The sequence below is a fragment of the Prionailurus viverrinus genome, unplaced genomic scaffold (assembly GCF_022837055.1).
Source record: "Prionailurus viverrinus isolate Anna unplaced genomic scaffold, UM_Priviv_1.0 scaffold_42, whole genome shotgun sequence".
NCBI lineage: Eukaryota > Metazoa > Chordata > Mammalia > Carnivora > Felidae > Prionailurus > Prionailurus viverrinus.
In genome coordinates this window covers 1,295,663-1,310,319 of record NW_025927609.1, presented here as the reverse complement: position 1 = coordinate 1,310,319, position 14,657 = coordinate 1,295,663, and the positions used below count along the sequence as shown (strand labels likewise).

Genomic DNA, 14,657 nt, shown 5'->3' with positions numbered 1-14,657 from the left:
GTGGCCTTCATCGGGAGGTGGGAGGTGGTAGACGTGGCGGTGGTCGCGGCCAGGCCGAGCCCAGCGGGTGCTTGGTCCCCGCGGCATTTGACACCTGGGGAATCTCTGCCCTCCGACCACATCTCACTTCCATGACCGTGCTTCCCAGTGGGTGGCCGTGCTCTGTGGGGGTGGGGCTGCACAGACCTCCCCCCACCCCCAGGGAGGCCCAGGGTCCCCTCAGGCTCGTGGCGGGGACTAGCAGCCCACCCAGCGGAGCGCCGGGCGATGCTTGGCGTTAGCTGGGAGCCGAGAGAGTTCCCTTGGGTGTCACTGTCCCCGTAGGGCATTTGAGTTTGGAGGCTGGAGGGTCATTCTTCCCACCAGACCGCCCCTCCCTCCCTGGAGGCAGGGACACCAGAGCCTTGGAAATGCTGGGGTACGTCAGCCACAGCGGTGTTGGGGGAAGAGCTGAGAACGCATCGTCATGAACGTGGGGGGCCTCTGCCCTCCCCACAGGGGGGAGGGTGAGTTTGAACCACGCGCCGAGGACTGAGTTGAAGAGGGAGGACCGGACGCCCTGGTGGTCAGACATCAGGCGGGGCTTGCCGTGTTCCTGCCGCCGCCTGTCCCTTCAGGGTTGTGTGCTCAGCTCCCACGGGGCAGTGGGGCCAGGCGGGCTCCTCGGGTGACTGAGCGCCCACCAGGGAGGGCAGGTGCCTGTGGGCCCCGGCCTGGGCCCTGGCTGCCCGCCACCTCACGCCCCTTCACCTGGACAGCGGCCCCGAGGCCGGGCAGTGGCTGGTGGGGAGGCCCGGCGGGGGGCAGCGGCCCGCCAGCGAGCAGAGCCTTCAGTGGGCATCTCATGATGAGCCGGTCTTTTATCCTTGTGTTCGAAAAAGTCATCCACGAAATGCAGAGTTTGGGCAGAGCATTTGGGCGCGTTAGGCAGTTATAAACCAGTTACGCCACAGGAAGATGAAAAGTCGTGTTTTCATTTCGAAAGAGCTGGAAATGTATGCACAGTGTAGGGACCTTTACTGGCCCTGCTGCCTCCTAGGAGCGTGGGTGCCCAGGTCTGCTCCTCGGGGGTCGGGGACACATGCCAGGGCTGGCCTGGGACCGTCCCTGGCCCCCGAGGGAGGAGCAGGAAAGAGGGCCCCAGGGTTACCTGAGGAGGGGTCTCTGCGTGGGGGGGCAGCGGGGATGGGCCCAGGGGAGGAAGGGGTGAGGACCCTGGGCTCTGGGCAGCCAAGGGGCCTCAGCATGAGGGGCAACGTGTGAGGTCACGATGGAAGGCTCTCTGAGAGGCGAGTGCACTCAAAGCCGTTCTCGGAAGCTCACACAAGGCTCGTCTGAGACCAGAGCGTTGTCTTGTTTCTTGGAGGCTGATTTTCTCTGTTCACATGTGGGTGTTTTGTGCTTTTTCAAAAATGAAAATAAAAGACCACATTATTCAGGAATCCAGACCGGACGGACAAAAGATGGGACAGACCCTGGTGTGGGGGGAGGGGGGAGCAGCTGCCTCGTCGGAGCCCCTGCAGTCCTGCGAGGTCCCTGTGTGTTCTCCGTGTGTCTGTCCATAAGGGGCGCGAGGTTGCCCCCAATGCTGGGAGCTGCAAGGCCGCCCAGGCTGCCCGCGCTCTGGCCGGGCCAGACCAGGCCGCGCTCTGGGCTTCTGTGGGCGGCACCGGGTGCCCAGAGACCTTCCCAAGCGCGTGAAGCGCCTCTGTGGGCGCATGGGGGTCAGTGCGCCTCCTTCCGCAGTGGCTGTCTCTGGAGTGCCGCCTGAGCCGTGTCCCCAGCCTGGGTGCCCTCACCTCGGGGCTTTCCGGACCCCTCCCTGCTACTTTCTGGACCTGTACAAACACGCGAGCGACTGAGTCCCCCCGGGGCGTGACGAGGGGTCCCGCTGCCCGGGGCGGCTTCCCTCGGCCACCAGGACCCGAGCGCTGACCATCCGCGGGGGGGTTCCTCTTCTTTGACTCTTGGGGACACTGAGGCACTCGGACAGAGAGGGGTCGCTTTTCCCTGTTGACTAGCAGGTTTCAGGCCCGGGAAACAGACGTTGAGACACTTTACAGGGAGCGGCTCCAGTCGTGGCTCCGGCACCCCCCAAGGTGTGGCCTCCACCTCAGGGTGGCCTAGTCGAGGAGCAGTGGTGCTGGGGGCGGGGGCAGCCCAGAAGGAGCCTCGGTGCCCACAGACACCCCGTGTCGCCCAGCTGGGCGGCTGACCCCTGTTCCCCAAGGGTCGGGCCGTGGCTGCCCAAGCAAACTCCTGGGACTCCCCGGCCCGACCCAGCACAGACGGGTGTTCGGGTCTGGGGCTGCCATGGCCGCAGCGTCGACTAGATGGGGTGCTTTGCATGGACCGTAAGGAGTGGCTTCCTGTGGGCCTCGGCCAGCCAAGTGCTTTCAGAAGTGTCGTACCCGACCCAAAGACACTTGTGTCTCACCCACTGGAAGTGGGTTGTCCCCTTCTTCTCTGTCCCCATGGGCAACTGGGTGATTATCCAACCTCAGCGACAGGCACAGGCTCCGGCCCACGAGCCGGACAGGACCCTTTACACGGAGCCGGTCGGAGCCCCCGGGCCCAGACCCCACAGCGAGCGTCCCAGGAGCTGGGCCTGCTGCAGCCGTGGTGGAAGAGGGGTCGAGGGGAGCCTGGTCTACACCACAGAGCTGTCTGTGCATGAGCCTGTGCTGTCTGTGCACGTGAGCCTGCATGCACGTGCGAGTGTACACACACGTGAGTGAGCGAGCGTGCTCGAGTGCGAGCGTGCATGTGAACGGGACACGTGTGTGCGTGCGTGAGCGTGCACCCGCGAGCGTGAGGCCGTGATGTGTGTGGCGGTGACCGGTAGGCAGCGCACGCAGGCTGCTCCCCGGGGCCGCGCTGCTGTGTCCGGGGAAGGTTAACCGTGTGACGTTCTAGCAGTGCTCCCAGGTGACCGTGGCCTCTGGAAGGTGGCAGGAGGGGCGGGGTCTGGAGTGTGAGGGCACCGGTGGGGCGTGGGGGGTGCAGGGCCGCCCTGCTCAGTCGGGGTGTGGGGGGGGAGGGGGAGCCGGCCGCCTCCCACTCCCGGTTCTGCCTGGAAAGGCGAGTGGGGCCAGTGGGTGCGGGGCTGGCCTTGCCGGAGGGGGCCCAGGGTTGCACGGGGCCACCTGGGGGGATCAGGGAGCTGCCCCCCAGCAGAGCAGCCCGGGGTCCCCTCCCCACATGAGTGGGAGAAGAGAGGGCCTTGGAATTCCTGTCCTGAGATTTCCCAGAGACATTTTAGGCATAAAATCACATTAGTGAATCTTCAAGCAAAGAGACGATTCTCTGGGCATTTCTGAGAATTCGGAGCATCGTGGGGATTAACACTGGGAACGTGGCCTCACAGAGACACAGATGTTTGCATATGGATGTCCCCGTCCGCGGGGGGACACGGCGTTCTGCTGTCCTGAAACTCGAGTTCCCAACTGCGACAGCCGGGCTCTGCCCTCTGGACGGCAGTTAACTGATGGTGTCCTCAGTGCTCTGAGCTGGGGACAGTCGGGGACACGTCTTCAGGGCTCTCACCACAGCTGCTAGACTGCTGAACCCAACTCTGGGGGAGGAGGGGTCCAGCCACAGCCTGGAGCAGACCGGGTTGGAGGGGACGTGGGATCTGGTGTAGAGTGTGGTGATAAAACCAGCGTGTGGGTGTGTGTGTGTGTCTGTGTGTGTGTGGTTGTGTTGTGTGTGTGTGTGGTTTGTAGTGTGTGTGGTGTGTGTGTGGTGTGTGTGAGTGCACGTGAGCGTGCATGAGCAAGCGTATTTGCACGAGTGAGCAAGGACGTTTGTGTAAGCATGGCCGGGGAGCCTCCCCTCCCCCCAGAAGAGGCTAGAGCACCAGCCCCGCCCCCCCCCTCCCGCGGGAGCCCAATGTGGCCCGGAGCGGGCAGCGGCACCTCCAGCCTCGCCCACCAGCCCGCAGAGGGGGGGGGGGGTGCAGCAGCTCTCGGGGTAACAGTAGCCCCCACCCCCGGGGCCCCGTGCAGAGTCGGGGTAACCTGAACCACCCCCTCCCCCACCCGTGCAGAGACGCGGTGGTTGTGTCGGGCCCAGCACGTGGGCTCTGGGGAGAAGGACGGAGGGGCGTCCCGGGGCACCGGAGGTCGGGGGGCTGAGGAGCGCGTGGCTCGGAGCAGGAGGGCGCCTGGCCCCTGGGTCCCCGACCACCCGCCCTCGGGGTCCTCCGTGGAGAACGTAGCCGAGGCGGCACTTGCTGCAGGGGAATTGGAACGCGGAGCACTTCTGAAATTCCAGCGTCGCCACAGATTGGTGGCCCCGGGCCGGGCTCCTCCGGGGTGCTCTCCACCGCGGGGACGGCAGGCGCGCCCGGAGCTGCCCAGGGTGCCCTGCGTCCCCAGCCCTGCTCCCAGCAGACGGCCCCTGCCGGGCCGGGCCCCTTCTCGCGGAGGACACCCCCAGGCCTGCGCCGCCGGCACGCGGATCGGCGGAGGGCGCTGGGTGCACCGCGAAGCGGTCTGCGGCTGCTTCCAAGACGGGTGACAAGTTCGCTGGGGTGCCTGTCCCCTCGATTTAGAGGTCTGAGCCTTCTCCCTCCGCCCGGGCTGAGAAGGTGGAAGGAGCCCCCTGGAAAAGCCAACCGAGCGGCAGGCGGCGGGCGGGCCGGGCGGGGAGGGCGGGGCCAGGCCAGGCCAGCCCCGCCCCCGGGACGCAGACACCGCCCGCGGCCCCGGCCGAGCGCACTGCACCGATGGCTCGCGACCCCGGCGGCCGCCTGGGCCTTCTGCTGCTGCTGCTGCTGCTCACCTATGGCCTCGCGGCCGCCCAGGTTGACCTACTGAACTGGCTGTGGGCCCCTAGGACCGCTGGGCCCACGGTGGAACCGGCCTCCGCGCCCCCGCGCAGCCCACACGTGCAGCCCACGGAGGAGACCGCGGCTCACGTGGCCCCCCGGGATGACCCCACGGAGCAAGGGAGAGCCCCTGCCAGCCCTGAGCCGCCCCCGGGGAGGCTGGAGACCGGCCGGGACCCGGCTTCCGCCGCACCCACTGCCTCCACGGCGGGCCCAGACACGAAGGAGGAGAACATCGCCGGCGTCGGAGCCAAGATCCTGAACGTGGCCCAGGGCATCCGCAGCTTCGTCCAGCTGTGGGACGGCACCACTCCCAGCCAGAGCTCCACCGGGGCGGAGACGCCAGCCCCTGGGACCCCCACGGCCCCCCTCACCCTCCCGGGGCCCTCTGGCGTCCCCCCGGAGGACGGGACCACTCTCTGGCTGGGCAGTAGGGCCCTGACCTCTCCGGATACCCAGAGGACCGAGGCTGGCACCCTGCCAGTGCCCACCCAGCTGCCTCCCTCCCCTGGTGGGCCCCGGGCACCACTCAGGGAGCCCTCGGTGCCGCCATCTTCTCCAGGTAGAGCTTCTCTCTCCTCTGCGCCGGGCAGGGCCCCTCCCCGGGGGATACAGCCGTCCTCGGGGCGGCCCCACGATCTGGACCGCGGAGGACCCTCCCCCGTAGCAGCCCGTGCCCGCAGGCAGCGCCGACTCGCTGACAGCCGCAGGCCCGCGCCACATCTGCTTCCGCTGGTGACGGGTCTCTTGGGCGCCCACGCTGCCCCCTTGGCTCTGTCCTCTGACCTCCCCGCCCTGGTGTCTCCGATCCCACTCCTCGCTGTCACCGGGGACAAGGGTGCTTGGGCTCCTCACGTGGCTAACTCTGTGGGGCCTGGTCTCGCTAATAACTCCGCGCTGCCCGGGGCTGACCTGCCGACCCCCACCGGGCAGCCTGCCCGCCCCGCCACCGGCCGCTGCCTGCCCCTGCCGCCCTCCCTGCCGGTCTGCGGTCACCTGGGCATCGGGCGCTCCTGGCTGCCCAACCACCTCCGGCACGCCAGCAGCGAGGAGGTGCGGGCCGCCGCGCGGGCGTGGGGGGCCCTCCTCCGGACGCACTGCCACCGCTTCCTCGCCTGGTTCTTCTGCCTGCTGCTGGCCCCGCCCTGCGGTGCTGGCCCGCTGCCCGCCCCTCCGCCCTGCCGCCAGTTCTGCGAGGCCCTGGAGGATGCGTGCTGGAGCCACCTGGACGGGGGCGGGCTGCCGGTCACCTGTGCCTCGCTCCCGGCCCAGGAGGACGGGGTCTGCGTGTTCATTGGGCCGGGTGCAGGTAACTGGCAGGCCCATCCTCCCCACCCTGTCCTTCCTGTCCCCCGCAGGGGAACTTGGCCGTGCTGGTGTGAGCCTGGAGCAGAGGCCCCCACCCCGCCCACGATGCCCAGCGAGAGGCAGAGGGGGCGTGATGCCGCTTTGCAGGCGAGAGGCTGAGCCCTGGAGTGGGAGAGAGGGCGTGTGACCCTGGCACGGTGCAGGACAAGGGCCGAGGCTCGGGAGCAATCCCTGTCTGAAGGTCGTGGCTCCTTCCGTCCTCCCCATGGCTCCAAGATAGCCGTTGACACCCGCAGTTACGGGGGTGGCGGGGGGGTGGTGGAGACAGAGGCATGAGGCCGTGACCTGACCCGCCAGCCAAATTCTGGCTCCTCTGGCCCATTGTGGGCCAGTCTGCATGGCTGGGGGGGGTTCATGGAGGCTGAGGGGGCCTCCAGGGTTCGATGCTGGAGGGAGGGTTCTTGCTGCTTAGAAGGTCAAGGGGTCACAGCCGTGTGAGCAGCGGGTTGTGGAGGTCAGGGGCTGCCCCATCCGGATCTGTGAGCTCTGGGGGCCGCTCCTGGGCCTCACTCCCCACGTGGGCCGTGCCCCCTCGCCCCGTGGTGGACAGGGGACAGGGCAGGGCTGTAACCTTAGAAAGGCCCCCCAGCTGCCTCTGCCTCCACGGGTGGGCCCCTGAACAGTGTGCCTGCTCCCGTTGACCCTCGAGGCCCCGTCCCGTCCCCGTCGGGCTGTGTGTCCTGCTTCCCCCGCCCCCCACCCCACGCCCTTGGGAGCGGCCTTGACCTGCTTCAGTCCCTGGGGTCATTGGGCTTCAGAGCGGGCTGCACTGGACCCCAAGGTGGGGGGTGTCACGCTGCTGGTCCCCTCAGGGATGTGTCCCTGTGCCCACCTCCAAGGAGGAAGCATGTGGGATGGGATGGAGGGGGACCGTGGCTGCCGCGGGTGGACGAGCAGGCAGGCTGAGCCCTGCGTGTGAGTGAGCAGGAGTGGCCAGGAGGTCATCCGGCCGAGGAGCATCCTGCGTGGGGCCCTGCAGTCCCAGTGTGTGCAGAGCCAAGGGCCCTGTGGCTGCCAGGGAACAAGGGTGGGAGCTGGGGCTGGGGGGTTCCCATGCAGCAGGCAGGGCTGCGTGGGGTGTGGAATTTCTGACCGCAGCTGCCTCAGTCAGCCAAGTGGCCTGAAAGGGACTTCTCACTGGACATCTGCACACGTTGGCAGGGCCCCCGCCGGTCAGGGAGGCCGTGTTCCCAGCGGAATCCTGGGGAATTCCTCTGTCAGTGCTAACTGCCTGTGCCCCCCTCAGGTCAGAGGTGGGGGTCAGGCCTCCATCACAGCAGGGACCCCTCCTGGGTGTGGTCTGGCAGGGCGAGGGTCCCCGGGGGAGCCAGAGCTGGGGGCCAGGGACCACCCACTGCTAGGCCACTTGATGGGGGTGGGCAGGGCGGGAGGAAGGCCCTGATCTGGAGGGAAGGGACTAAGGGGGGCCCTAGTCCCCTCCTTCGTGTTGGTAACTGGTCCCCCAACAGTGAGTGTGAGGATCCTGGCTGAGGGAGGTCCTTGGACTACCTGGATATTGGGAGGCTGTGGGGGAGGGGGATTATGGGGGGGGCTGTGGGGGGGCGGTTTTCTATAGCAGAGGGAGACCCGAAGGGTACGTGCTACTTCTTTCCTGGGACCCCCACCAGAACTGCCCACGGAGGCTCCCCACCAAGGCACCGCCATTTCTGTCCTTTCTCTCGAGTGTGTCCTACATGGGGGCCACAGGCTCCAGGGCAGAGATGGCCCCCACTCCCCTCACGCTGGGGCAGTGGGGTGTGGACGGATCACTTGGTCCCAGCACACCAGCCCGAGGTGCAGCTCTGTCCAGCCCCTTGGAAGTGCCTCTCCTTATCTGCTTTCTTCTTATTCCCGCAGGGAGAGTTGGGGGGGAGCGGCAGGCACCAGCCCTGGACTGGGGGTGGGGGGGGACAGTGCAGCCACTGGTTGGGGCCCAGGGAGGTGGTCGAGAGGAGAGGGCTGCTATGGGAGCTCCCATGCCGGGGCTGGAGCTGGCCGTGGGTCAGCACGCCGTTGGGGACCTGTGTCAAGTCTGTCTCTGTGGGCTTGTCTCTCAGGACCCAGAGAAAAATACGTAGGGCCCCCACACAGGAGAGGCTCAGCCAGCAGGGGGACTGTCCCCTGGGAAAGGGGGAACCAAGTGGGGGCATCGCCACAGCACAGTAACGGGCAGCCTGACAGTGAAGACAAGGTCACGTTCTGAGCCTGGAGCAGGTGTTGTTACGCTTGTGTACAGGGGAGAAACTGAGTCTAGTGGGGATAAAGATGTGTGTGCGCTGCCCGGCTAGCAAGAGGGAGCTGGGAGCTGGACCCAGGCAGCCTAGCTCCCGGACTGGACCCAAGTGCCACATGGACGCCGGACAAGCAGAACCCCAGGCTGCGAGGACCCCAGGTGGCCGGTGGGGTCCAGTCACTGTGACGGTTCTGAGGCTGGCGCTGTCTTCTGGGGACGTCTGCCCTGGACCCGCCGTGTGCTCAGGCTTCCCCACTGCTGGGCTTTGCGTCTACTGTTTAACGAAACGTGAACTCAGAAACAGTGTGGTTTTAAGTGCTTCAATGACTTGAGGCCTCACTTCACTTTAAGACCAGACCAGACCACCTTCATGGAAAAATACTTAGGCTTACCTTTCACCTCTTGGCAACCTACAAATACCGTTTGAGGACGCCGACTGAACTTTGCACAGATGTACCTGCCGTGGCTTTGGTGTCTCATTCTTTTTTGCTGGGGTGTCAGGTGCCCAAATCGGTGGATGACGTTGTCTGCAGGTAAGGAGGTACACAGCGCTTGGAATGGGGTTTCCTTGACCATCCACCCTAGGAGCATCAAGCTTACCGTTGTCTCCAGTGGCTATTCCTTCCTGCACTGAAGAACTGAGGTAGGACATCGTGCAGACAGGAGCTCACCTTTGGCCTCACTGAGGAGGAGCAAGATGGCGGCTGCGATTGTGCCCATGTACTGGCAGGTTGGACCCTTCACATGGGGACTCATAGGACCATCTCCCTGACACTGTCCTTCCCCTTAGTGAAGGAGTTGTCCATCCTGCCACAGGGAAGTCATTTGTGACCGCTTTCCTTTTCAGTTGAGAAATCAAATCTTGAACTATTGTTACTATTATATTTCATGTGAGCAGCTGGTCCACCCACCCACTTTCATCCACCCATCCATCCATCCACTCACCCACCTATCCGCCCATCCATCCATCCACTCACCCACCCACCTATTCACCTGTCTATCCATCCACCCACACATCTATCCATCCACCCACCCACCCATCCATCCATCCATCCATCCATTCATCCATCTATCCATCTACTCACCCATCTACCCACTCATCCATCCATCCATCCATCCATCCATCTATCTATCCACCCATCCCTTCACCCATATGTCCATCCATCACCCATCCATCCATCCACCCACCCATCCACCTAACCATCCATCCATCTATCCATCCACCCATCCCTTCACCCATATGTCCATCCATCACCCATCCATCCATCCACCCACCCACCCATCCACCTAACCATCCATCCATCCATCCATCCACCCATCCCTTCACCCATCTATCTACCCACTCATCCATCCATCCATCCACTCACCTATCCACCCACTCATCCATCCATCCATCCACCCACCCATCCCTTCACCCATATGTCCATCCATCACCCATCCATCCATCCACCCACCCACATATCCGTCCACCCACCCACCCATCCACCCATCCATCCGTCCACCCACCCACCCATCCACCCATCCATCCACCCATCCACTCACCCATCTATCTACCCACTCATCCATCCATCCATCCACTCACCTATCCGTCCACCCACACATCCATCCATCCATCCATCCATCCATTCATCCAACCATCCATCCATGCACACATCCATCCATCCATCCATCCATCCATCCATCCATCCACTCACCCACCAACCTATTCACCTATCCATCCATCCACCCACACATCCATTCATCCACACATCCATCCATCCATCCATCCATCCATCCATCCATCCATCCATCCATCCATCTGGATATCGGATCAGGTTTACCATGTGAGAATGTGATTGTCACATGTAATATGCAATTTGTTTTTGTCTTGAAACCTGTCTGGAGAGAACCCACAAAGCAGGCAGTGGGGGCAGATGCTCAGCTTCACACGGTTGAGTTTTGTGTGTCAGTGATTCCAATGTAGGATCTTGTTTGGGATCATTTCTCTTCCTGGTATATGGGCCCAGCCTCTCCCCCACTGCCATGCTGGTTTCCCTCTGTGTTCTCTTTCTGATCTCCTGATTCTTGGAGTACGCAGGAGGCTCAGCAGCCCCTTCCTATACTGGGGCCATGCGCCCAGAGAGGCTGACTTTGTGACCGGCAAGAGTGGCTGTGGGTGCTGCCTTGTCCACTCCAAGCAGCACATCCAGTGTTCCGGGAGCCTCGGCATGTGTTTGAAGTACGTAGAACTATTCAGGGACGCCTGCCTCCTGACAGGGCTCCTTACACAGAGGTCTGTGGGCAGCCCCACTTGGAAGGAGCAGGCTCTGCAGACATGGGCCTCAGTTCCGAGGAGAAGAGAGGGTGCAGAGCAGCTGGGGCTTAGACTGAGCCTTCCTTCTCCTAAGCCCACAAGTTCTGGCCCTGGGGGGCCGTCTCTGCCTGCCATTCTCATCCCTTAGGACCACTCTGCCCCATCATCTTGTCCTCTGCTGCTTCTCTCCATTTTTATCCCAGAACTAGCTCATGAGCTACACTGGCATTGAGATGGGAGTCACACGAGAGAGAGCTGAAGCCAGCTCCCGAGCCCCTCACTGCTGGTTTTCCGTTCCCTCTGTGGATTTGCGTACGTGCGGATATCCTGTGGCTGCTGTAACAAATAATCGCACTTAGCAGCTTAAAACAATACAGGTGTGCAACCTGACGGTTCTGTAGGGCAGAATTCCGAAATCCGTCTCACTGGGCTAAAATCAAGGTGTCTGTCCTGTGTTCCTTTTGGGGACTGCAGGGAAGAGTCCGTCCCCTGCCTTTTCCAGCTTCTGGGGGCTGCCCAAGTGCCCCTGGCTGGGAGACACACATGCTTTTAAGGATGTGTGTCATTAGATCTGGTTAATCTCCCCATCTGGGGCCGAAACATTAATCACACCTGCAAAGGACCATGTGCAGGTTCCAGACATTGTGGAATGGACATCTTGGGGCCACAGTGTGTGCACAACGTGCAGACAAGTGTGGTTGTTAAAGGTGGAGCCCACGGGGTGAGAGCACGTCTCCACTTCCGAGGGTGTTCATTAGTCTCTCAGTCCACCTTTACGGCCTTTGATGTTTCCTGAAATGTTTGTTCTCAGTGTATTTTCCTCTTTGACATTGACCTTACGTTCCGCACTCACCCCAGACATTTTTTCCTTTGTGGTTGCGACTGTATGTAACAACATGACAGGTCCGGAGCTTTCTTTAAACACTTCATTAGGTTCAGGGAGCCTCTGCACATGGGTCTCACTCAGGTCCTTATGTTCTAGTCTAACAAGAAAATAGGATGAGACAGTGTCTCAGGGACCTTCTCCACCGTTGTTGGGTGTATGTGGCTGATAACTGGCTCGTCTCATCTCAGTGGATTGTCAAAAAGTGTCCCACTTGCCCCCACCCCCACACACGCACAGCCTCCCCCGCTGTCAACATCCTCCACCTGACTTGTGCGTTTATTGCCATCTATGAACCTGCACTGACACCTCATCACCCAGAGTTCATAGTTTCCACTGGACTCGCTCTTAGTGGTGCGTGTTGTGTGGGTTTGGACAGATGTATAATGACAGCTGTCCACCGTCACGGCGTTGTAATGAGGAGGGAGTGTTTTCACTGCCCTAAAAGCCTCCGCATTCTATCCATTTATCCACACCACCCCCACTACCTCTGGCAACCCCTGAACTTGCTGTTGCCTCCATGGTCCTGCCTTTTCCAGAACGTCGCACAGATAGAATCGTACAGGATTCAGCCTTTTCAGATTGGCTGCTGTCACTTAGTGAGATGCACCCGCGGACCCTCCGTGTCTTCGTGGCGTGACGGCCCGTTCCTTCTTAGCGCCGAATACCATCCCGTCGTCTGGACGCACCCGTGTGTTTGCCCATCACCTCCCGAAGGGCACCTTGGTGGCTTCCAAGGTCTGGCAGTTATGAATAAAGCTGCCGGAAACATCCGCCTGCGGGTTGTCGTGTGGACGTGAACGTTCACCTCCTCTGGGTAGACCTCAAGGAGCACGACCGCTGGGTCGTATGGTCAGAGCGTGTTCGGTTTTGTAAGAAACCGGCAAACCTTCCTCCGCGGCGGCTGCCCCTCTCTGCTTTCCCACCAGCGGTGAGGGAGCGTTCCTCTTGCTCCGCGTCCCCGCCAGCGATCCGTGCTGTCGGTGTTCCGGGTTGTGGCCGTTCTCACGGGTGCACGGTGACGTCGTTGTCGTTTTCATTTTCTTTCTTTCTTTTTTAATATGAAATTTATTGTCCAGTTGGTTTCCACACAACACCCAGTGCTCATCCCAACAGGTGCCCTCCTCATTTTCATTTTCCTGATGACGTGTGACGTCTGTATGTCTTCTCTGGTGAGGTGTCTCTTCGCGTCTTTGGCCTACTTTTTAATCGGGTTGTCCGTTTTCTTATTGCTGAGTTTTAAGTGTTGGTGTATTTTGGATATATCTTCTCTTATCAGATATACGTGTTGCAAATATTTCTCCCAGCCTCTGGCTTGTCTGCTCATCTCTTACCAGTGTCTTTCGCAGAACAGAGATTTTACGTTTTGACTCAGTCCAGCTTATCAGTTAGGTTGTACCTTTGGTGTTGTATCTAAAAAGTCGTCCCCCTGCCCAAGGTCCCCGAGGATGTCTCCTGTGTCATCTTCCAGGCGTTCGATAGTTTTGCATTCTACGTTTGGGTCTGCGATCCGTTGTGAGCGAACTGTTGTGAGGAGTGTAAGGTCTGCGTCCAGATTCCCCTTCGAGCGCCCCTCGTGGAAGAGACTCTTTGCCCCCTTGATTGCCTTTGCTCCTTTGTCAGGGATCCGTCGGCTGTCTCCGTGTGGCTCTCCTTCTGGGTTCTCCGTTCCGTCCCATGGATCGATTTGTGTGTCCTTTCTCCACCACCACACTGTCTTGATCCCTGTAGCTTTACAGCGAGTCCTGAAGCCAGTAGTGTCGGTCCTCCAACTTTGTTCTTTTTCAACATTGTGTTGGCTATTCTGGGTGTTTTGTCTCTCTATAAACTTTAGAATCAGTTTATCAATAGCCACAAAATGACTTGCTGGGGTTTTGATGGGGATCACATTCAATCTACAGACAGACCAAGTTGGGAAGAACTGACATCTTCACAGTATTGAGTCTTCCTATCCATGAACATGGAATATCTCTGCGTTTATTTAGGCCTTTGATTTAGTTCAGCAGAGTCTTATAGTTTCCCTCATGTAGATGTTGTACATATATTTGTTATATTTACACCTAAGTATCTAATTTGTGGGAATGCTAATGTGAATGGTATTATGTTTTACAAATTCTGCTTGCTCATTACTGGTATAGAGGAAAATGAATTTTGTATATTAATCTTGTATCTCATAACCTTGCTATAGTCACAGATTAGTTCCACTCATTAGTTCCAGTGATTTTAGGGCCGTGGCCTTCAGAGGCTTACTCCCGATGGGAACCATGAGGCATTTCACGGAGAGAAAGAAGGAGCTGTCTGTGAGTCGCTGGTGTCCACGGGGCTGCCCCTGTAGCATGCTGCTGTCTTTCAGCCCAGGACAACAGCGGCTGGTGCATCTTGCCTTCTGAATTAATTTGGAGAACTTCTAGCCGCCCGGGAGGAAGGGCAGTGGTGGGCATATCCACGTGTAACTCTGAGGACAGCTGAGTCAGGGCAGCAGGGCCATTAGCACACAGGCCGCTGAGAGTCCTGTTTTCTTCATCTCAGAACATCTCCCTGAGTGCACCCTCAGGCCCCGGGGACTTCTGACGTGAAGGGACGATCACAGCAGCCACCATCTTGGTGGCCAGCAGTGTCTGTCTTTGAGCGTCAAGGGACCGCCGTCCTCCCAGAGCCCGGCGTCTTCCCGGAGGGTCCCCCCGGTCCCCACTTCCCATCGGCATGAGGGTCTTGCCTGTGAGCCGCGGGGGAGCCCCGGCTGGCTGGTGGTGCTGCCTACTGGGCGCGACGTCAGGCCCGTGCAGAGTGGAGAGGCCCACCCCTGCCCGGGAGCGCCAGGCCTGGCAGGAATCCAAAGTGCGTGTCCTCATGTGGGTGGTGTCTGCCTCTCTTCTGTTTTCGTTCTTTGTTCTCAAAGAGCTCTTTGAAAGACAGAACTTGCCTTAGGAAGTTGGGGTTCAGTATTTCTTCCCCCTGCTCTGACTGGGAAGTCCCAGGTCAGCCTGGCCCTGCGGCTCAGGGACAGACCCCAGGTCCGTCACACACACACAGACGCACACATATTCGT

At 61.0% G+C, this 14,657-nt stretch overlaps 1 protein-coding gene across 3 annotated transcripts in view; it reads left to right on the top strand.

Annotated features, from left to right (window-relative positions):
* COL18A1 (collagen type XVIII alpha 1 chain) overlaps positions 1–14,657 on the top strand; it is a 91,267-nt gene that overhangs the window by 36,273 nt on the left and 40,337 nt on the right. Inside the window, exon 1 of one of the 3 annotated variants that reach the window (XM_047846839.1) lies at positions 4,709–6,140. The exons of the other annotated variants lie outside the window; for them this stretch is intronic. Within the exon in view, the coding sequence (XP_047702795.1) occupies positions 4,730–6,140 (1,411 nt within the window). The 5' untranslated portion in view covers positions 4,709–4,729. Of the gene's footprint in view, positions 1–4,708; positions 6,141–14,657 lie in introns of those variants that run through there. 3 annotated transcript variants of the gene reach the window in all.